At 35.5% G+C, this 24173-nt stretch overlaps 1 protein-coding gene across 2 annotated transcripts in view; it reads right to left on the reverse strand.

Annotated features, from left to right (window-relative positions):
- The window catches only part of BABAM2 (BRISC and BRCA1 A complex member 2), a 167989-nt gene that overhangs the window by 94353 nt on the left and 49463 nt on the right, over positions 1–24173 (reverse strand). For both annotated transcript variants that reach the window (XM_029965056.1, XM_029965057.1), the window contains exon 5: positions 21624–21698. In XM_029965056.1, the coding sequence (XP_029820916.1) occupies positions 21624–21698 (75 nt within the window). The remainder of the gene's footprint in view (positions 1–21623; positions 21699–24173) is intronic.

The raw sequence follows: 24173 nt of genomic DNA on the forward strand, positions 1-24173 counted from the left end.
TTTGGGATTCACACTACAGTCTTGCCAAGTTCTGACCTTTCAGCCCAGACAGTTACACACGTCATAAACACAAATTTCCCATTAACTATGAAACTCAAGAGTTTTCCCTCTCCAGGCAGCATCGTTCTATTTCTACTACTTAAGCAGCTACTCCTTCTACTTATACTTGGCACTACAGCAATCTCCAGAAAGTGCTGTCTCAACCAAGCCTTGATTTCTCTTGAGTGGTCCCCAGACTCTGTGAGCAATATTAAATACAAACTGTTAAATATTTTTCAGAAATAATGACTGTCTTGGCTTCCTGTGAACACATGCTTTTTAGCCCCTACAGTCTATGTCAACCAATATGAAAACTTCTAGAGTCTTCAGAGTTTTCCAGCAGGTCTGCTTCCGAAAGTACTTTGCCAGGTTTTAACACTCTCCCAATGTTATCCATAGCAATATTTATACACACATAAAAAGAAATTTTCAATATTTTCCTTTTCCTCCCTAATCAAATTGTGCCATTTCTTTTTGTCTTCCTCCACATTCAATTCCTCACTACCCTAAACTAACTGAAGGACTTCTTAAACGTTTTTGTTTGGTTTGGGGGTTGCTTTTTTAATATATTATTTCCATGGCATATGCCATATTTCTTGAAACAGATGTTTCAAATGTTTCAGCCCTTTCAGCCCAAAATACAAGCTGGTTACTCAAACATATCCATGTTGGTTTTGATCCAGGACAACGGCACTTACTTGACACTAGTTCCTCTTAAGGGTACCCTATGTCCAAACAGATGTGCTTATGATAAGTGGTTGGTTGGTTGTTTTTAATAAACATAGAACAGATATCCTTTTCCATTAGGATGAGTCAATACCTGCAGATTTGTATCTCTTTTCTTCCCCCAAAACTTTCATTTCATTCATTCTGAGATCAGTTTAAACCCCACCGCATTAATCAAGGATAGAGTGTTCCCATATTAAGAGATACCCTCTGCAGGTATTTTTGTATCTATGAAATTGTTTCCAAGATGCTTTACATTAAAACTTTAATCTTCACAAGATTACTATAATTATTAGTTTCACTGTAATAACTGGGTTTGTGGCAACCACATGCTTGATGCTCTGTTGTTAAAAGAGGAACAGTCCCTTTTATAAGTCTTAACTATCTGGAAGGCAGATGTATAATGATACCAGGAAAGTCCAGAAACAAAATTAAACATCCCAGGGTTTTTTCCTAATATTGTTTGCTTTGTATTCTAACTGACTCATTTTTTATAGCTCTCACAAAAAATTATCTTAGAACAAGAAAAGGAATTAACTGAAGGACATTTTTTGCCATAGCCAGTTTCACTGTGGAACACACTTATTTGTGAGATACAGTTATTTGAAAAAAAGGGAGAACAGAACAGACACACTCAGACAATATAATCACTGATGCCACATTTCCTTAGGAAACTGAGCTAAAACTACAGCTAAATGAACAACGTGGTTTATCTGAAATACAGTAGAGAAACCCCTGATGCAAAAATGCATAAAGAATTCCTTCATGGAAATGTGTTCAGAGGATGTCAGCAGTACTCCATTCTTTCTAGAAGTTATTTCCAATTGAAAAGCCATTCTTGAGAAGGAAAAATGTAAGTAAGTCTATGCTGCTGAACAGGCAGATAGATGGCTGAGATGCCTATGATAGATATTTGCAGTAAGTCTATGATATGTTGTACTTAAAGTTTCATTACCCTAAAAACTGGAGGCTCAAGACCAATGGTGAAATGACTGTTGTTCATGCAGCTCCTCAGACAAAGTCATCCATCCACTTTCTGAGAAAACAGTTTAAGACAAAATGTTGCCTTGATTAATAGAAAGACGAAAAACAAAACAGGAGGTAAGTCTGTAAAAACTCCTCATGTGAGAGAGATCAGAATTTAGATTACTCTTCCTTGACTGAAATTATTTTTGAAAATAGAAAAACTGGACATCTGTTAGGGGAAGGAGAAATAAGAAATGCAGAGTGGGCACAGACACTTCCAGTGCTCATCAGTTCATAATGTACTCCTTGAACAAAGCGGATGAGCTCTTACTGCTTGACAAATAAAACGAAGATGATACTGCTGAAAACTTTATTTAAAACCTACTTATGCTGGTGATGATCCACACACTTAGAACATTCACTACCAGACCATAGCAAAAGTGCTACACCTCATACAATATTTCACAGACTCAACAGCTGGCCCTTTGTTTCAGTTCAAATAAAATGTTTTGGTGCACTGTTTGTTAACACGAATAATACAATCCTTTCTTCAATTCTGAGAAACACTTTGTTTCACTATGCTTTCATGAAGGGACCTTTCTCTTTCACTGGAAAAGGCTCCCCATGTAAGTGGTCACAGCACTAAGCCTGACAGAGTTCAAGAAGCATTTGGACAATACTCTCAGGCACAGGGTGTGACTCTTGGGGATGGTCCTGTGCAGGGCCAGGAGTTGGACTTGACGATCCTTGTGGGTCCCTCCCAACTCAGGATATTCTGTGATTCTCTAAATCCCCATACTTTGTGACCTGCTAACTTGACTATACAAAAAGCACTGGTGGACTAATTGGCAAGAATATAGAAACGTGTTTCCTTTGAAGATCAGAGATGCTGTATCAGATTAGATTTTGAAACAGGTAAACTAAGAGGAAATACTCTGCTGAGTCTTCATGGTAGAGAAGCTAATTTCTAGCTAATTTCTTAATTTTCCATCAATTTCATACAAAATACGAAGGGATGCCACTCTTCCGTGTTTTCAAAAGCAAAATGCATTATTCAGGACAATAAATGGGACTACAGCTTACTGTCATAACGTGGTAGACCAGTCATATAGTGCACTGACTTTTCAAGTATTTTTCAACATTTCAATATTTCAACTATTTTTCATTTATTCTGTGATGCTCATGATCAACTACATCAGCTAGGAAAAAGTTTAATCCTTAGAAGAATATGTACATTCCCAGTGACTTAAACACTGTTCTTTAATCTAACATAGTAAAATTATTGTTAATGCCAAGTCCAATAGGAGATCCTTTTTCTTGGCTGTAATTCTACAGGGAACTTAGGTAATGGAATGAAAAACTTGAGCTTTAAACAAGTGCTGGCACAAACCTAGTTGCAGTAACCAGAGCAACCTTAAGCAGTGTTGTAGTTACCTGATGTCTGCTCACTCAACTACCTTTTTATGAGCCTTAGGCAATTTCTGAATATATATCTTTGCACTAATTCCCACTTAAAGTTGGATTTAATTAGATAAATTTAGGACATTACAGTCCTCACCACAAGTGATGTGCAACATTATTCTAATGAAGAAGTTTAGTAGATATTTGCCAACTTTGACAAAATCTTTGTTAGTGGATATCACAGAGTAAATACTGATGTTTAATTTCACTTAAATTATGTCACTTCACATATTTTGAATCAGTGAAAAATTCTGTCTGCCTTCATATTTTCTCAAGACCTAACTTCTGGTTTTTTTAAACAAGGAAAGTTGAGTATCTTCCATATTTCAGCACCTGAAAAAGTAATGAAATGTGATCTGAAGGTACCCAGCTGTGATATTGAGAAAACTAAGTTACCCTCATTAATTACTAAAGAAAAGAAAACTCAACAAGAAAGGTAACAAACTTCTGACACCACTACCAACAGTAAGTTAGCCATGAGTAAGACTGATGTGCGTTGGGACCTACGGTGTTCTCTGTCTGAAGACAGCACTGAGTCTACAATCAGAAGATAAACAGGTCTTAGGCAACATAGAGCTTCTCCAGGCATACAGAAAATTCCAAGGACTTTGCCAAGAATATTGTAGACATGATTAAGATACCTTCCAAAACTGCTTCTGAAAGTCAAGACGCCTCATTAATTATGCTTTTCACTCAGATTAATTAAATAAATTTCATATAAGGAAAGTTTTGTTCTCATTGATGTATTGGGGGCTTAGCAGGTTCCAGCACAGTTCAGAGCAGGTAAGGAAGAAGATGAAAGCCACTGTCTTTAGAATAGCAAGAAGTACTGTGGCATTAACCAACCAGACCTCTAGTGCTAAGGGTTGAGCTCTGTGTTGAGAAAACTTGGCTAAATAATGACAGGTTTTGCTGAAGCGACACCGAAGATATCAGCAATCCAGACACTGGCAACAGGCAGTTCAGCACTGGGAATATCAGTGCTTGTGTATTGAATCATGTTGGTATCATCATAAAATTTCATCAATAAGTTTCTTTCATAGAGTTCTGGATTATGCATAGGGCAGCCAGAAGAAGACAGAAAGAACTGAGCCAATTCCTCTACTCAGGTTTGGTTTGATCAACCTGATACCTCAACACCTTGAGCTGCCGTTTACATCTAAAGACCTGAATGCTCCCTTACCAATGAAGGCAGGAAGAGAATGACACCTAAGTCGCACCACTGAAAGCCTATTTCATGTTAAATGAATTTGATGCATGCCATTGTTCACACAGAGAGAGTAGAATATAATTTCCACTGTCTTCTGCTTCCTTTTGACATATTGAACTGACATCAAATGGTTTAAATAAAGCAGCACATAAGCATTTGCAAAGTACTTATCATTCAAAATATCTGTAATTTTAAATTCATAAATACATGCCCCTTTAAGCTGCTAGTAGCAATTGCAACTATTACTTAAAATGGATTAAAACAGTATTTAAAAGATAACCTATGACTAAAGCTAAAAATGTTTAAAACAATCACTTATAACCTTTTCAGTTTGTTTGAAATTAATAAAATTGCTCATTTCCTCTCTACCTCCAACACTGCTGTATCAAAGAATATTACATGAAGACTTAAAAACATCTACTGAATGACAGCTCCCTAAATTGCATAAAGTTCAACCATGATAAACAAATACTCAAATGGACAAAGATTAGCACATGGAACAGCTTGTACTCACCTATTAATAAATATCATACTAAATTTAGGTTGACAACCACAACTAAATTAGCAGACGAAGCAATTATTGTATTTGATACTCCATGGCTTAAAAATCATAACTACTGGAATCTATTTCTGGTCTGTCACTACATGACTCTAGCAAAACATCATACACCCATTTCCCAGTTTTAAAACGTGGAGATTAATATATCTTATCAGTGATGTTACAGGGCTTAACTCCATATTTCTAAACTGTTAGATTCTGATTGCAAAGTTCTCCATCAATGCTGCAGAAAGGAAACCCATTAATCTCATTTCCTTTAACTACCACCATCTTTGTGAACAAGAAAAAATTTCAACTTGCAGAAGCATTTCCAGTATCAGACAGCTATCACTGACACCATAAAATTCTTTTAATAGTAAATGAATGAAAGAGTAATTCATCTGATGAGCCGAATTTCAGCCTGATGCTTTTATAGGAATAATAAATCTCTGAAAACAGGATTCATAATATTCATGCAGAAATATTGAGACAAACTCAAAACTATTAATGGTGTAAAATACACCACTTCAAATGCTTTCACCTGTCTGAACCAGTTTTGCTGCTTTGACACACCTACAATTCTTGTATATATTTATCCCTCTGAAACATAGAACAAGCACATAACATAAAGAGGCCTTTATACATAATGCCATATAATTACCCTTCACGTTTCAGATTGTTTGAAAATCTGTGTTTATGAATGTAGTTCTGTGATCATGATCCTATTGACCTCAATGAGGGCAGAGTCCACCTCATGGAATAAAAAACACAGTCTCTTAACTGGCCCAAACTGCACCAGTTGGGCCAATTAGACCAGCCTTTCTATAAAGGTATCTGAAATATTTGTTTTAAAAAAAATGAACACAACTTGTTTCACAATAGGAGACATAATACTTCTTGCCTTGATCACTTTATAGCATCATAAACCTCCTCTTTTTTCTAACACAAGCACAGGGAAGTGAAACTACTAGTTAGTCCTTTCCCACAATATGAAGTGTAAGGAATATTTCTTTACAAAACAGGGAAGAAAGCCCACTAAGCATGAGGTACACACCTGCTCTTCACTCCAGCCAAAACTTTGGTTTAAAGCTAGAAATCAATTCTTTTTTTATGGTAGTTTGGTATATTAGTGCTTCCTTGTTTCCAAATGACTTCATTCTCATTACTGAATAATCAGTTACTCTGGTTATCTGTACTATTATTTTCAGTATTTGTGTAAAAACACTGAGAAGCAAGATTTAGTGAAGTCACATCATCATTCCAAAAAGTTATATGGCAATACATATTTCATACTGTGTAATTCTCTATAAATGCATTGCTTTGTAGGTGTTATTTTATTGATTAAAATCTATGTTATACATCCCATATTTGCAACACATCTAACTTTCTACAAAACACACTGTAGGAAAAACACAACAGAAAGAAGTAAACTTTATTCTAGTTGCCCTAATCCTTTACAGAAAATAATAATAAAAAAAGCCAAACAAGGAAAATTAATCCTTTTACTGCTCTGAAATTAAAAGCACACATTAAGCACAAGCACACTTACCGAAAAGTTGTCTACCTGCTTTTCAGCATGTAAATGCCTTCAAATCCCTGGAATAGCTGTACAACCAATAATTTGTTAAGGAAACAAATTTAAAACTGCAATAAAAAAATCAAAACATTGTATCAATTTGGAACTGTATCCACTAATAAGTTTTAAATATTTCCCCCCTCATTTTACATATGAAAACCCAAGAGATTATGTGACTTGCTCTCTCCGCATCAAATCGAATCTATTTAAGAACCTCAGTGGAAACCAAAACAGAATATAATATTTGTGTTTCCCAATCCTTCATGTTGATACCTCACCATGAGACAAGGAAAGAGAAGACTCTGATGCTCACTCTGCAACAGTGGCTTTAAAGATATTAGTATGTTTTGTCTTTACAGAGAATGACATGTGTTGCACGCTTATGTGTAATATACCTATCTGTGCATCACCCATGGAAACAAAAGAGCACAAAGGGCCAAACTGTTCTCTTATTATGCTCAACAATTTTGGTCACTTAAAGGTGAGGTTGAGATTAAGAATTTTGGTATTGCTGCTAAGCTTGAAAAGGAAATGTACTGTTAAAAATGGAATGCAAATTGAAAAACAGTGGTGTTCACTTTTGAACTTCTTTTATGATTTCACAGTCATAAAATAAAATGTAATATTTTCCCACCATAAATATCAATGCCCAGGAATTTGTCATCTTTCTTGAAAGAAATACAAAACATATTGAAGAGCAATAAATAAACATTTTGCTAACAATTACATTTGTACACTACCAGGATAGAACTGCTCTGAAGACCTCTCTTCTCTTCACATGCTAATTCCTGGAACACACACAGTATCAAGTTCATTTACTTTTTCTTTATTTTACAGGCAAGCTTCTAAAAAACTGTAAGTGATAACAGTCTCTAGGTATGGCAGGGGAATTAGGCCCAGTATGCAGAGAAAGATTTACACAAATAGAAGAAAAATAAGTTGATGTCTAAAAATTAACTTTTTATGTTTCTGTTCTTAGAAAAATTTGAATTTTAAATCCAATATTCATCAAAGCTAAAACACTCATCATTAACAATATGTAGTTCAGACTACTTCTTCCCCTGCCAACAAAATCTTTTTTCAGACACAATATTCCTTCATGTGCTATTTGGAGGGAATTAGCGAAATATTTCTCTGTAATAAAAATTCCCTCTGTATTTTTTTTCACTCTGTTCCAACTTATACCAAACAAGAAAGCATAACACACATCCTTTTATGGTTAAAAAGATCCTGACCAGGGTACTTAATGTTCTTGGACAAGCAATGCCCACATTACCACAACATTTTCTTGACTTAACACAGTTTGAAGATGAGGATGATGCTTTACATGCTCCAGGCTGAATAGATTTGTTAGGAAGACATGTCCTGACAGATATGCTTAAGAGAATAAGGTCATTGATTAATCAGGAAAGGAGTCCATTAAAATAATGGAATTAATATATTTGCAGATGGTTACTTAACAGGACACTGTCAAGGTATTTTTGTCAATTTTCAAATATTCCCATCTCAATCAACATTAATAAATATTATTTGTCTAGCTTTCATTGTGTTAGAAGTTGGTTTGCAATTAATGGCTGCAAAAAAAAAAAGGCGTAAATAGTCCTAAACTAATAGTTTACTTAAAAATAGTAAACCGAGCGTTTCCAAATACTTTGTTTTCCATATAATAGTTTCGAAGGACATGAACGCACTCATGCTCAGGAGAAACAGGTAAATATCTGGAGACAATACTGTCAGAGTTTCAAACTAGTGTCTTCAAAAGTTTACATGCAGTAAGCTTCCAAAGTATTAATCTCAAGAAGAATCTTTTTCATTGTATTTTTCAAAGAACACAAAATTAGAACACAAAGATGAAGAGATAAGACTTGTTTCCACTCTTTCTCTGTGATTCAAAAAGCACACTAACGCGTTTTGTACAGCTGTAAATATCTTAATTGGAAGTACCTTCCAAAATTGACTTAATATGGTAATGCAGAGATTATTCATCTTTCTCTACAAATTCAGACTCTTGTTTTTTCTGTCCAATCCGAAAATAGCTTTTGCATACTAAATGAGCAGTTAACAGTCTTCATATTGAAAACTTACTACTGATCATCTTAGCTTACATTAAAGGGAGAGATTTCCTTCACAGTAACAATGATAATCATCTCAGAGGAGGAAGAAGAAAACCAGCTGCACTGTGACCTACCACAAATGTTCCTGCACTGATCACTTGACTAAAGATTTATTTTTAAACTGTATAATTCCTTAGATGGGCATTCCCAAATTGATTTAAACAACACTGATAGAGGATTAGGTTGCAGGAAGGAGTTTACAAACAAATTCAACCAAATGTCTTGGTGCTAACCAAGTGTAAATATTCTACTTGAGTATTCATCCCACTTGAGCAAAACTGTTCTAAAACTTTTTGGATGATGAAAAGGTTTTGAATGTCAGCAAGTTTTTCATTCTAATGTACACACATTGTAATAATTTTTCTCCCTTTTAATTTGGTTTCACGTTCAGTGCATACGTAAGCACCCTTTTCAGATGCCCCCCCACTCTCTTCCCTCCATTCCCTATCCTGTCTTTACTCTTGAAAGATAATTAAGTTCACAAAGGCCCTATGATCATCAGCAGTCTGGCAGAGGAGAGACACAACTGATTACTCCACCAAATACTGTGACAGGTAAATTGAGTTTGCTATGAAAGCAGCAACTGAGGGGCCAACCAGTGGAAACATGTTCCATCTTCTCATTTGATAAATTGCTACGTGGAACACATGGGAGAAAAAAAATGGAATAGTGCAGAGATTCAAAAAGACGAGAGATTAAACCTGCACAAAATGAAGCTTCACTATTTCTACTGCTCACGAATCTGGTTGTTTTACTTAAAACCTACATCTGTGTGTGCAAGAAAACTGCTCCAGAAGAGGAGTCCTACTAAGCACACACTTTCTGTCTTGATGAACTGCTTAGCAAAATTAATTATTTTCTTTCTTTAAATCCCATTTATACAGATCGCTATTACAGTTTTCCAAGTTTCCCAGGAATGCATCCTTCCAAAACTAATAGACAATTTTTTCAATCTTACAAGGATCTTCTCTTCTTACTAGGCTTCCAGTGACTCTCAGTTCTTTTCCATTAAATCATCTTTTTTGTGCTATACTTTCTTTTTTTATTTAGTATTGAAGCACTATATTAATATACTGTTTATTCATCCAGAGTTACCACAGTTACTTACCTTCTGATGACAGTAATAACATTTTGACATCAATTGCATATAAGTTTCTACACCATTTTTCCAGGACAGATAAATTTATCCAGCTATATTCACAAAATTCATAAACAAAGAAGCCAAGAAAAAATAATTCTGTATACTGCATTGTTGCCTCAGATGAGTCAGAGAAACAATATATGCCTCCAAGTTGGTTTAACAGGTATAGTCTAAATCTGATACTATCATTGCTGGAAGGCCTGTAAATGGGACTGCAGTTTGATCACACATCTTTTCAAGAAGGAATTGGCAACATATGGTAAACAAACAAACAAAAAAGAATATTCTAGCTATTAAGTTGCTGCCATACAGTAAAACTGATGCTGCAAGAACACAATTGTAAAATGCCAGTCTTGTTTATTACAAATTCAGTTGCACAGCTTCTCATGAAACATTTGCTCTTGCAACCAAGATAATCTCTCTGGTAATTTCATTCCAACATTTCTTTTGTTTTAGGAAAGCTCATAAAGCATGCAGTCCTAAAGCATCATATTATTAACACCACAGTCTTTTATTTCTACCAAAAAAGTAATACCCACCTATTAATTTCCTTTTCTTGAAATACAGTTGCAACAATGATTTCTGATTTCATATTAAAAAAAATAAAACTTGAAAAAATGAATATTGAATACAAAATAAACTGCTCTTCTGTTCACTAGTTCTGGTGCAGTCAAGGTTTTATATATATATATATATATATATATATATATATACAGAACAAAGCCTAGAAATTACTGTCATTTTAAGAGCCTTTTATAGACATTGTCAAAATACATGATATGCATAAAACGAACTGAATATACAAAGAACTCCATTCTACCTAGAAAGATAAGTGTTTCATGTGTAAACAAAGCTGAAACACAGCCTCAAGAATATAAAATTAAAATTGTACTTCAGTTTAAATATTTCTCACACAGACAGTCTGCAAGTCAGATTACATGTACTCCGCTCTTTGTTCTGCCATTTATTTGCTTTCTGACTTCTTAATTTTTTTTTAAATAAATGAAACAGTTACAGTGCTTTTCTTTCACGCAGAACACAGCCTGGTTGTGTGAACTTTAAAAGAAAGTATAATAGAAGTTCCAAATATCATCAGAGATACACTCCATTTCAGCAAGCTCTATAACAACAAGAGCCCGATCCTGAGAAATACTATATACTTGCAGTGAGTTTATTGCCACTGAGGCCAGCAGCATGCAGGGAGCATCTCATTCCTCTCAGAAATGGAAACCAAATACTTTTTATTGCTTGGACCACCTGGTCTTTTTAATGCAAGGGGGAGTTTTGTCATTGTTGTTGAACTGCATAGTTCGGTGGGGGGAAAAAAAAGCAGCATACACTTTTCCAGTTGAAAAGGTGACTTACATATAACATCTTATATAAGTTTTTCTCCAAATGTTAAGAGGTATTCAAAATCATCTTAAGACACTCAAGAACAGTAAAGAACGTTATGGAGGCACAACATAAAAATCCACACTAGTAGAAAAATGGCCTAGGAGAAAAATCTCTAGCAACTCTGAAGTCACCCAACTCTCCCTGCTGACAGGCAAAGCCGGTTTTCCTTCAAGAAAAACGTGTCAAAGTGAACTGGACCTAAATGTCTGTTCTTTGTAATGGTGATCAATTGTAAAGGTTCTAGAAAGAGAGGCGAAAGGAAGAACATAATTCTGGTTAAAGCCTTGGACAATCTCTCTACTCACAGCTCAGGATTCCACTGTGAATTTGCATACACCTAGCTTGTATACACTTGAAGCATGCTTCAAGTCCTGTCTAAAAGAGGTGTTTTATCATATGTCACAACTTCTGTGAACAATACATTAAATAAGAAGTTGTGAGATGATTAGTTACTATTTTCATCTAGCCCATGCAGAATAAAAGAGACAATACCTAAATGTATGTCAAAATGGTACCCTGCATCTAATTTGACCTGCATTTCAAGAGCTTATCTAATCACTTGACAGTAGTAAAAGGAAAATTAAATAAGATTTATTACTTAAAAAAAGTCGTGAGTCTAGGTGAAATGAGATAGAATTAATGATTTTATCTAGGACACACATTATAAATGCTAAACAATGAAAATAATCATTTGGAATGAGCGTGTTTATTCTTTGTTAACCAACACATTGTCCTCAGGGTTTTGCAAATGAGTAGCTGATTATTTACATACCATCAATCAGTCATCAGTTGTAGTCAAGACATCAGTCATATTTGTCTAATATATTTCTAGCCCAGAAAAGATGTTACAGTAAAACACTGTCTATCACTGAATATCTGATATCTCCAAATATATAAAGACATTCAGATACATTTTAAAAAAATTATATTTCAGCAGTTTATTAACATAGCTACAATAAGCAAATCATTAAAATGACAAAAAATGGCAAGAGGAGTAGCATTATTTGTTTAACTCTATTCAGCTATTTTCCTTTAGCAGAAATTCTTCCTATTGGTATTATGTGGGTATACCTAAATATTGTATGTGCACTCCAGACAGTTTATTATTCAACTCAAAACCAACACTTAATTCACAGACATCTTTTGCCCAAATTCTGATGCATTGGTAACCTGTTAAGGCCTAAGGAGTGCATCTAATTGCATCCAATGAAGCCAAATTAATGCTCCTCCCCACTGCCCCCTCTCTCCCATGGACGTGATGTTTGCAATGATTACAGGTCCCAGCACATGAAAGACGTACAAGTTCTAGCACGAACACTTAAATCATTAAAACAGAAATAGAGAGTCAACAGGTCTAAGTTTTATTTATTGTTCTTTCACTGTCTCATTGAGACGCTGCTGGACAAGGCAGTCTTTCCTTCTCCATCTAAAGTCTCTTTCCAAAACAGAAAATATCGATACACATCTTAAATATACAAGCAACCACTTTCCTAAATAGAAGTTACTACAGAAATTAAATGTTAGATGGAAACATGGCCCATTATTCATTAGCAATTGGTAGACAAAATGCTGTGTGTGGAAGCAAAAGGGCAGACCACCCTAGATATTTTATAGTTTTACGTTATGTTTCATGGTATTATAATTAATGACATTGTCAGTATCAATTAGACAAATATAGAAGTGATGGATCACTCAACCTCAGAATGTTTACTGCTGCGACTAACTGATTCAACATTAAAGCTTTAACTTTTTTTAGTTTTTATTTTTGGCTTAAATCTCTAAACCTATGAAACCAAATAAAAGTAAGCAGTATTAGACACTCCACTACACAGTTATTTTTCAAGTACATCTTTAAAAAAAACCCACCAAAAAACCAAACAAAACCTCCTTTTTAGACTGACAGCCATCAAAGGATTTTGTGTATTTAAAAGAAAAAAGTTACCAGTGCAAATCAGAGAATCCAAACTAAGAATGACTAAGAATCATATGAAATCATTCATAGACATACCTGCATGTTAGTACTATTCTTTCTTAACAAGACAGACGTAGTCTAGTAACCTGAAAGCCAGAACAAAACAACCCCAAAACACTAAACCAACCGAGTCACTGTAACAGTAACTGGCACTTTTGTAAACAAAATTTACTTTAAAACCTCAAAATATGAGCTGCTGTAGGACTTAAGCCCTGATGTGAAGCCTAAGGAAGAACCCTAATAGTAGAAGGGGGCTGTGGGCTCAGCACCGAAATATCCTTAAAATCTCACCATGATGCTTTCTGCACTTCTGTATTTGCAAATACAGATTTGCTGGTTCATGACTTTTACAGATTATTGCTACAATCAAATTCTTTGCTCAACAACTTGTCAAATATTTTTCCTTCAAGAAGAAATGGGAATGGAGAACTAATTAAAAAGTTTTAAGAAATACAGATCCAAGATCCATGTCCCAGTACATTGCTTGTTCTACATACTCTGGGTGGATCACGACAAATAAAACAAGCACCATCATTATGTAATAACCTGCAATTATTTTTATGGCTATTGAATTCCATTCTTCCTATGCAATACATAAAATGCAAATGTAAAGCAATAGTACAAATTACAAGCCCTAACAAGGCAGTAAATCTGAACCAAGTCACGCAACATAACGTGTCTATAAACTTTCCCACCAGATGCAAAAAAGGCTTTTAAATTTCAGAAGCTTTTCTTTTAGACTTATTTTTCTTATTTTTTGAGGAAATTAATGAAAATTGCCCCTTTTTCTAGTCATCTCTGAACAGCAAATTAGTAGTTCTATCAAATTAGAGAAAAATTCACAGAAATTGAGATGAATATCCTAAGCTTTATCAGTAGGTGTGGTGGTCCTTTCCTTTACTATTGCATTATAAAAATAAAATGTTTAAATATAAAATAACTGTCGTCAGAAATACAGTTGATTGGAGATTATGATTCACATTAAGATCATAACCTATAAAAATCATCAGCTGTGCAGAATGAGCTGTTCCAGTTGACAGATCTTATTAACAAAATCTTCCAACAAATTACAGAAAAAGCTGATTTAAAAAAATTGCTTTTGGCTTTCAGCATATGGAGGTTAAGGTGCTCCTGACACTAACATGTCTTACTTGGTTTTAGTGACTAGATACTACAAACAAATCATGTTGTTGTGGAAAAGTTGTACTAATAAAATTTAGTGAGAATGAAGGAAATTGATCAGTTTACAGAATTCAAACATAACATGTTCTGATTATAAAATATACCTTTATAGGGAGCTTTGCTTCCCTTGGCTTGTGGGCAGAAGATATTAAGAATAAAGTCATGAAAGGACGACTAATTAAATCATAGTGTCTATAAGTATTTCTGAAGGTTCACTGTACTATAGCAGTTATCACTTTACTCTTAACTCTCCAGTGTCACAATCAGTAGACAAAGCAAGAGGGCTGATCAGTTCTGGAAAACTCTGTAAGGTTAATAACACAACTACAGTGGTAAGACTAGCCAAGGAGTACAATACAGTGGAATACGTAAGATCTTATAGCAATAACTGATATATCTTGGGGGGGGAGGGGGGAAGCCAAAACAAAACCCTCAAACCTTTACAGCTGACAAATCTTATGTTTTTTTAAGCTATAACAAAAAGCTAGACTCTTAAAATACTCACTCACCAAAAAAAGTCATTATTTTTCTGATTCTACAAGTGCCAGAAACATTTCATGACATGAAGACCTTTCTTTTTTTTCCTCCCATTTTATTTTTGGTCTCAGTCAATATGTAAGCTCCACTGCCTGGAGTTTTGCAAGCTTCTGGCACCCAGTTGCTACTCTGACACTGGCCAGCATATCGAAGTAAAGGAACACGTCTCACTAGTACCTCATTTAGTACTTTTCAATGAAAAAAGTGGACAGTTAAAGGAAACTGCAGATTCCTGGGCACAGGATGAAATGAGAGACAAGTATCAATGACATCTCTTATTGATAAATGTCTTCTGTGCACACAGCTTACATTTATTTTCACAGTCTCTAAATCATGCAATTTACTGGCTTCAGCTACTACAAACTATACTGTTTAGAATATTGCCAGTACTAACCTGCACAGACCCACCTCTAATCTATAATCTCAATGGCTCATTATAATTGTGTGTAATAAAGTTTGGCTTTAAACTAAGAAACCCAGACAATTTTTGATGATCCAATATTCTGTTTAAGTAATTTAATGCTGGTACAATAAGCAATCTAGTGAACATCATACTGTCATACACCTTTAAAATTTAAACTATTTGATTCGAATGCTTGCATACATCTCAAGATAAGGAATACATTATGGAATACAATTCAGGAAGTTAACTAGTGCCTCTGTCACTAAGTCTTATGTATAATATTAATAGCAATCTGTATATTAGCTTAAAGGATCTCTATGGGAAGCATGGTCCAAGTATTGTTAACTACAAGAACTACGTATTATTTCAGGATTATCTATCAGCCTTATAAACTTCCAGGTTTTCCTGTTGGTAAAAGAGGTAAAACGACACGTGGCACCACAAGCTTCATATAGTATACAAGTTCATCACTCTATCCAATAAAGAAGTTATAAATATATCATGGAACACAGTCAAACAGTATATACTGCACAATGTCCTATGCTTCTTTGAGATGTAGCAGCCCAGCATAGAACAAAACATAGAACAAATTCTTGCCATTGAATCTGTGACCTTAAGACACTATACAGTGGGTTTTAGTTAGCCAACTACAAACAAAATCAAATGAAGTTTAAAAGGAAAAGAAACTATTATTCTTTTTCAGAATATTTAGCTCAGTTTTTTAAATAGCATTAGTACTACTTTTTATACCAGCATATATTTTTGTTTTGGTACTTGCAGCAATTTAACACAAATCTTCAATGCTGTCAAATAAATCAAAATGCTAAATCACAACTGTAAAGAAACTGGCCTGGAAATAAAAATTAATTTGACCCTTCATAATACACTTTTGTTTGTTCTCTACTATAGTTGATTACTCAAACATACACAAGCATTGCAGTCTTTTCATAGTACTTGGAACTTGGTCTACATGGTAAACAAAAGTTGCATTGAAGTCTTTTAAGAGACTTCCAAATGATGAAATCACAGTAAGGAAAAAAACACAAATATGTTCTTATCTTTCAATTTGAACTCCAGGATAAACCTTTTCCATTGACAGTCTTAACACAACTGTTTGGCCTCTGGCAATGTGTCTAGACAATGTCTGTTATTTGTTTCAGTTCTAAAAGATATGCACTAAATACAATGGTCATCACAAAAAAAAAAAAGCTTCTCAGAAGAAACAGGTTTGCATTGAATATCGCCTTTACACTTGAATAGAAAAAGTTATTGAAAGGCTGCTGGTCACAGAATCATAGCTAAATTGGTCCTGATATTAGCTAATCGCCAGGACACGAAAAACAGGTACATACAAATAGGAAATGAAGGTGGCGTTAATCAGGGAACATCTTACTTAGTCAAAACCTAAAAACCCCCATATAAATAAGAAAAAAATTACTTAAATATCTTGTTTTCAACAGCGTCACTGACAACATACTCTCAAGTTCACTCATACTGTGCAATCATACTACAGTCACATAATCCAGTACAACTTGGAAATTGCTGAGCTAAGGATTTTTAATGATTTGTCATTATGACTACATACATGCCCCTAGCTGACAAAAACTACAAAGAATGAACGTACCTAGGTGGCCAAGTCGGTCAATGGCATCCTGACTTTTATCAGAAATAGCACGGCCCAGCAGGACCAGGACAGTGACTGTCCCCCTGTATTTGGCACTGGTGAGGCCTCACCTCAAGTCCTGTGTCCCTTTCTGGGCCTCTCACTACAAGGAAGATGTTGAGGTGCTTGAGCATGTTCAGAGAAGGACAACTGAGCTGGTGAAGGGTCTGGAGCCCAAGTCCTGTGAGCCGGGGATGAGGGAGCTGGGGTTGTTTAGTTTGGAGAAATTGAGGCTCAAGGAGGACCCTTATGCTCTCTACAAGTACCTGAAAGGAAGCTGTAGCCTGGTGGGGCTTGGCCTCTTCTCCCAAGTAACATGTAAAAGGACCAAAGGAAATGGCCTCAAATTGTACCACAGGAGGTTTAGACTGGACATTAGAAAAAATTTCTTCACTGAAGCAGTGACTAGGCATTGGAACAGGTTGCCCAGGGAAGTGGTGAAGTCAGCACCCCTGGAAGTTTTCAAATGATATGCAGATGCGGCACTTAGGGACACTGTTTAGTGGTGAACTTGGCACTGTTGGGTTAACAGTTGGAACTAAATGATCTTAGAAGTCTTTTCCAACCTAAACAATTCTATGATTACATGACAATTTGGAAGCTTAGACTGTAGATGCTAAGCCTATTACTCTCATTACTGTGGCGTATGCAGTATCTCTACAGAGGCAGAAATGTGAACTAGAGACTGGCTCTCAAAACCAGTATGTAAATACTTCCATTTATAAAATATGGTGGTGAAAATTAAAAATGTTGCAACCAATAGAATTTAAGTCAAAACAAATGTGCTGATTAAAAATCCCAACTACAAAAAAGGGAAAGGGAAAGTATAATAGCAAACAGATACAGATGTAAGGATTTTCCTGAGCCAAAGCCAAATTCTTTTCAAGCAGGAGAACCTTAATGAAAGACTTACCATAATGAACTCTGCAGAAGTTTGAGCCACCAGCTTGATTCTGCACTTGTTTCAACACTTAGAATTTTCACTTATGTCAAATAGATTTGGGTAAGAAAACAATGTAAAAGTGGACACAAAGGTCCACATTCAGTTTAAAACCTTTGCATTAAAGTGTATCCAAAAGAAAAATAATGAAAGGGTATCTTTTCCTGGATGTGCTTTTTAAGTGAAAACCAACAGTTCTTTTTGAAGAGTTCTTTAACACGAAATATAAAGAATGATATTTTTGCTTTCAAATGTGAAGAAACATGCCAAGAAAAGTTATCAAAAAAGACTTATCTGCTGCAAATATTCCAAGTTATTATTTAGTTTTCAACTGAAGAATTTTTACTGGAGTTTGAGGTTTCAAAAAAAAGAGACAGTGTACTCTGCATCACTCTTGTAATCATTCTCACTCTTAATACACTCAGATATTTTCCTTAAAATGCACATACACTTGAACTCAATTTTAAATTTAGTGCAGTGAATACCTGGCAAATTTACCTCTCCAGTCCACAACAATCCAACTTATGCCACACCTTAAAACTTTTATTCTTTATAGGGAGAGTCCTCTCACCACCATTGGTACAAAGTTGATGGCATAAGATCTTATGATTCCAGGGTGTATTCTCAACGACCCCAAAGATTTTGTAACACTACACTGATCTCACAGCTTACATCCTCAAACCTGAGTATTCGCTTATGATACAAAGCTTTACAGTCACACTTGTAGTTTGATTACCTCCTGACATTAATAAAGATTTCAGAAGAGCATTACAAATCACTGGAGTACTAGGAGTGACTGATTAGATAAAAATAATGGTCTTTACATATTTCACCAGGTTTTAACATAAGTAGTATTAATTAAACATCAAAAAAGATATTAGAGAAAGCATAACACAGGTTTGAACTGTGGAAATCATTATAGAGAAGCTACTGCATGTTATAAGGTTGGCTACAGACTAGAATATAATTCAAACGCATTAAATTCTGCAGTAAAACATTAAGCTGTTAATACACTAACAGTCTTCAATTATTGATTGCTCTTCCACCTTTCAGAGTGATATATAACAATTATTTCCACTGCATCAGTAGATGATCTGTCAATCATGTACCATAATTCAGCAGGTGGTATCAAAACCAGCATAATCAGCAGACATGATTTTATTGCAATACATTAAAGATCTATTTATGCCAAAACTCTCATGCAAAAAAAAGGAAGATATGGACAGCTTAAAAAAAAAAATCTGATTTTTTTTCTGAATAGCTTTATGAATTTGGAATAGTCAGAGCATAATTATTTCAACCACATCTGAATAGCTCTGATTCTACCTGCTTTTATGCTGTTTATGTTGTTGTCATATGAAGTGACATTCATACAGCTGATAATGTCAGAATATAGGAAACTAAAGGCAGCAGGGGTGTAAGATCCACTGCCTGCTACAGAGCACACTCTGTCATAATCCATGCTGGAGCCTGAGTCAAACCATTCTTCTGCTGTCAACAAACACTGGTGAAATAAGACAATATTTCTTCTCCTGTTGCTACTCACTCAGACTACATATCACCTTCCTACTACAGACAGCTAGCCTGTCAGCATGCATAGTAGAAGCCTGACTAAGAAAGTTAAGGATTTCATCAGTACATTGTCCATCAAGAAGGATCTGCTGTTGTAAAAATCCAGGCTATTACAAAGAAAAAAATCCATTAATTTTAAAACCCCAAAAGCTAAGGCATTAGGATTTTAGAAATGTCAAATAAAGGTAGACTGGGAAACTTCGATTGTGCTACCTGCTGTTCATATCTCTTCACATCACACTATATATGTATGCCAAATAAATACATGTTTTCCTTCAGACTAATGAATCACTCAGTACTCAGGATGAACAAACCTCCAGGAAGCAGTTGTGGAGCGCTAATGACTTATCCACAGTACATCAACCTCGTTTAAAGAAGGTAGAAGATGTTTAGTGAACGTGATAGGGAATTACAGTAGGGAGGAGTATGCTGTCATGCATTAAAACATTACTCTTTAGGAACAACAGCAGAATCCGTTTCTATCACAGGGTTTCTACACGATGACAGTTACTTACGTAGGTCATACACCACCTGCCAACCCCTAAGTTTCCCCAGAGGCTGAACAGAGGTACAAGACAGCCCTGTGACTGAAGTTAATCAACATAATGCTTATGCACTTGTCCTGAAATTCTTGACCCATTTAAAACTGTTCTTGGAAAATACAGCACTTGGGAGTTCTGGCACGTGCAGACAGAGTAGTTCACATTAGACATTCTCAGTCTCCTTTTTTCAACAGTGTCTTTCAGAAGCAAATCACAGATATCCTTCAGTCCAAGAGAACTGTTCCTGCATCCTGCTTCTTAACACCAACCTTCCCAAAAAGGCCTTGGCCAGTCAGACCCTCTTATGTCTGACTGGAAACATTTCCATCAAGTCAGAAGAAAAGGCCCTGATGAAAGACAGCAGCTGGGAGAAGAGATGCTGCTATGAATACAGGAACAAACTGAAAATATCTGGATGCTTTTGAGAAAGTTAGGAGTGGCTCATTACTCAAACAGAAAACATCTTAGAGAAGGTAGCAAGATCATAGGATACCTATTTCAGACTGCAACCAAAAATTTCAGTCAAATTATAGTTGTGCCTACCTTTATTTCCATGGTTTGTAGCTCAAGACATCTTATTTGGAGAAACACTGAAGAAGCACAATTGTGATTTAACAATAGTTGAAGACAGTTCTAACAATAAGATGAAGAGGAGGTAATGGGATCCACACTGACATTTTCATCTCAACACAGTGGTTGCTAAAGAATAAGTTGCTGTTACTCTTTGCAAATATTTAAAAGTAAAAAGCTGAGTAAGAAGGCAGACACACAGTTTAAAGGAAAGACGGATGTTGGCAAAATCAACTGACTCAAACTTTGTCTGCAGTGGAAGTTCTGGCCCTTCATTCTGACAGTTGTGATAGAGAAGAAACAGATCTCTTACTGTGTTCTCTGAATGTAGTAACATTGACCTTATGATAGGCTTCCACAGCGGTTGCTTGAAAGAGAGGCTGTTCCTGTGCTGTGAAAACCACTTATTTCAAATTATTCCATGTTGGTAGTTTGTCAAAAGTTGGTGTGTTTTTTTTCTTCCCTTCTCCTCTTAGCAAAGAAATAAATACTTTTTCCCCTGACTCACAAATGTACCCTGTAGTCTTACTTTTGAAAGTATCTGGTCAAATCTGTGTTCATTGTAAACAATGAAGCAAAATAATCCTTGAAGCTTTCTGTTCAAGTCACCAACATTTGCTTTCACTCACTGTTAAGAAATGGTATATTTAGTTTGCTTTTCTGCTTCTACTTTTAAGACTACTGGTACAACTGAGACTGTTCATTGAAAAACACAGCATTTACATGTCATGAAATTCCACAGACTCATATAAAAGATTTTATTTGTTTATTCCCCAAGATAATAATATCTTGCATAGTGTGTAAAAACCCAGAACATCTGCATTGCAGTTCATCTTCTACAACAACCTAAATCCTGCAAGGTCCTTCATAGGTATATATTGACTACTTGGAAAAGTGGCACATAAAACAACAGTATGTCCAACATCACCTTTCCAAAACATAATTCAACCATATGTAGAAACAGTGGACTTACAAACTCTAAGAAAGTAGGAAGGTGGGAAAGTCAAAACAGTTACTAAGAAGATTTCAATAATTCATACTCTCACAAATACTGTCAACCTGGACTTTCATTTTACCTTGAGAAGGTATGTAGGAATATTGCTGAAATCAACAGGCAACTTCAAGAGGAAGCGAGCTGAGAATTCTCCAGTCTGTGGAAAAAAGGTAACACTAATGAGATCTGGTGACTAAAACAGAACTACAAATGTTCTGATGAAAAATGAGTAAGAGCTCATACCAAACAGAAGGGCTGAGATTTAAAACAAAATTGCTGAATAGAATTACTGAAGAGGAAAAAAAAATATTACTGATTTCATAGGTGTTACAAGACAAAACACCTTAAAAACCATAAAACATCATTGCCAGTAAATCAACAGCAAAAAGTAGTTAGAACAAAATAATGTGCACGACAAAAATCAGACTATACTTTGTTCCACCCTAAATATAGATGTATCTTGGCTGTACTGATTTCCGGACAAAGGTCTGGTGGGACCTGCAAACAGTCTGAAAGCAAAGCTAAAATCCTGACAAATTTTTAAGAGTATATAGATATAACAGAGGCACCTTTACAAACACTGCAGATATACATAAGAGAATTTGTGTTGAGAAAGGTGAGAATGTATCAGGTGTCCTCTGAATAAACATAAAGAACTGAATTAGAAGGTTATAAACAATTCCAGAATTATGTAACTCTCAACACCTTGACAACTGTTTATGGAAAATTTGCCAAGTGTCCCCTACACATTGCTCTTTTTTTATGTATAAAGTGTATGCAAAGGAAATGGAAAGGATTTCCTTTCTGTTTCATATACTTCCTTAAAACCAGACTTTGACCACCTGGTTATGAAGCAACAAAGTTGACTGTTTTTTAAAAACAAATGCCTGCCTGATTTCCTTCATATTAGTTTTTTGTTATCTCTAGTTTTTGTTCAATAAAGCAGCCACATAGCAGCTATATTTGTTCAGTAGGCTGAACTGGCAGCAAAGAAAGTGTTAAACATTGATTTTATGCAGTTAAATACAAAAAATTGGGAAAACTTGAGACAAATTAGCAAAACTTTAACACTGCCCTATTTTTGACATACACATGCTACTTAGTTACATGTTGACATACAATTTTTAAAAAACAGCACTCCATTTTAACAAGCAAAGGGACAAATCAAAGCTGCATGAAAATTCAGCATTTGCTCTCCCACAGCAACACATATACACTACTTTGCTATTTCCTGAACATAGCTGTCTGCACCTAATTTTCATTTTAATATTTTAAATATTTTCCATAGCGAGAAGAAAAATACAGATGTCAGATAGATACCTTTTGGGCCACTGCCTTACTACATGTAGTAGATGCCATCACAAGAACACCACACAGCTATGAGGACAGCTTGCCAAAGGCTAAACTCCTTAAGAGGAAAGCATTCAAAGTGTCCTGTACTGGTACCAAATACTTGTCATATGGTTTTGCAAAACAATCAGTACTCTTGCCTTCCCTGTTAATTAGCTGTGCTCATCCATAAACTGCTTTGAGCTCAGCATAACGGACAACACGAAGGTTGTCACTGGCCATATACTACCAGACCACAAGCCTCTGTAATGATGGACCACATCAAATGCTATTCATACTGATTCAGAAAGGAATTGGCCGAACAAAACCCTGAAGGAAATCAGCTTGCCGATGCAGAAGCCTTTCTGAGAAAGTACTGGAGGTCAAAGCCAATGGAAACTGCCTTTCAAAAATGAATAGTAAGCTGCTAAGCAGGGCAGTTGAGGAATATAAGTGATTGTTTGCTCAGCACATTATTTTCTGTGGTACTGACATGAAACAAAACCGAGAAGGAAAAAATTCCTTCATTTATGTTATGACTAAATTAAGCAAAGATTTCACCCCAAGCAAGTAAGCACATATATAGAGAGATGCTGTATTAGGTAGATACAGAATAAGCAATGTTAATGTCAGTGCCAATTCGTTTCTTGGTCTATCTACCAGGCATGAACTAGAGATAACTCATTCTACCTTCAAGTCACTAAACAAGAAAAAACAAGACCTGGAACGCAATCGAAATCTTTCCAATGGTACCCTTTCAAGTTATAAAATTTGCCATAAGGATTTGTGTGATGCTGGACTGTAATCCACCCTGCTGCCAGTCAGCTCAGAACTGCCCTTAAAATTTGGCCCTGGTAGTCACACGAGACAGGCAAAGAAATCGCTCAGAAACACTATGCAACAAGAAGTGAGTGTATATTAAATTCCAACTCTGAAACCTTTCCTGATGATACTACTTGTGAGGACAGATGTCAACTTTCTAATGCTAGATTACTTATTCATGCAGAAAAATCACTGACTTCTTGTACACATAAAACATGAGGACTGCTATGGTGACAGTCAAGGTGCTTGCCTTTTGTTCAGAGTGAAATGGATATTATATACAGCGCTTCTCTTCTGGACTTACAAAAATGCCACACAACATTTCCCATAAAATCCAGAATTTTTTCTGGTAAAATACAGAGTCTGATGAACTGGGATAGCCACTGAACAGATGAATGGTCTCTAATAAAAGCATCAGCTGCTCCACAAAGTTGACTGTCAGTTTAGGTTTTTTATGGCATTCGATCAAGATTATTTTGCT

The sequence above is a fragment of the Manacus vitellinus genome, unplaced genomic scaffold, assembly GCF_001715985.3.
Source record: "Manacus vitellinus isolate BGI_N305 unplaced genomic scaffold, ASM171598v3 scaffold_8_pilon, whole genome shotgun sequence".
In the NCBI taxonomy this organism is placed as follows: domain Eukaryota; kingdom Metazoa; phylum Chordata; class Aves; order Passeriformes; family Pipridae; genus Manacus; species Manacus vitellinus.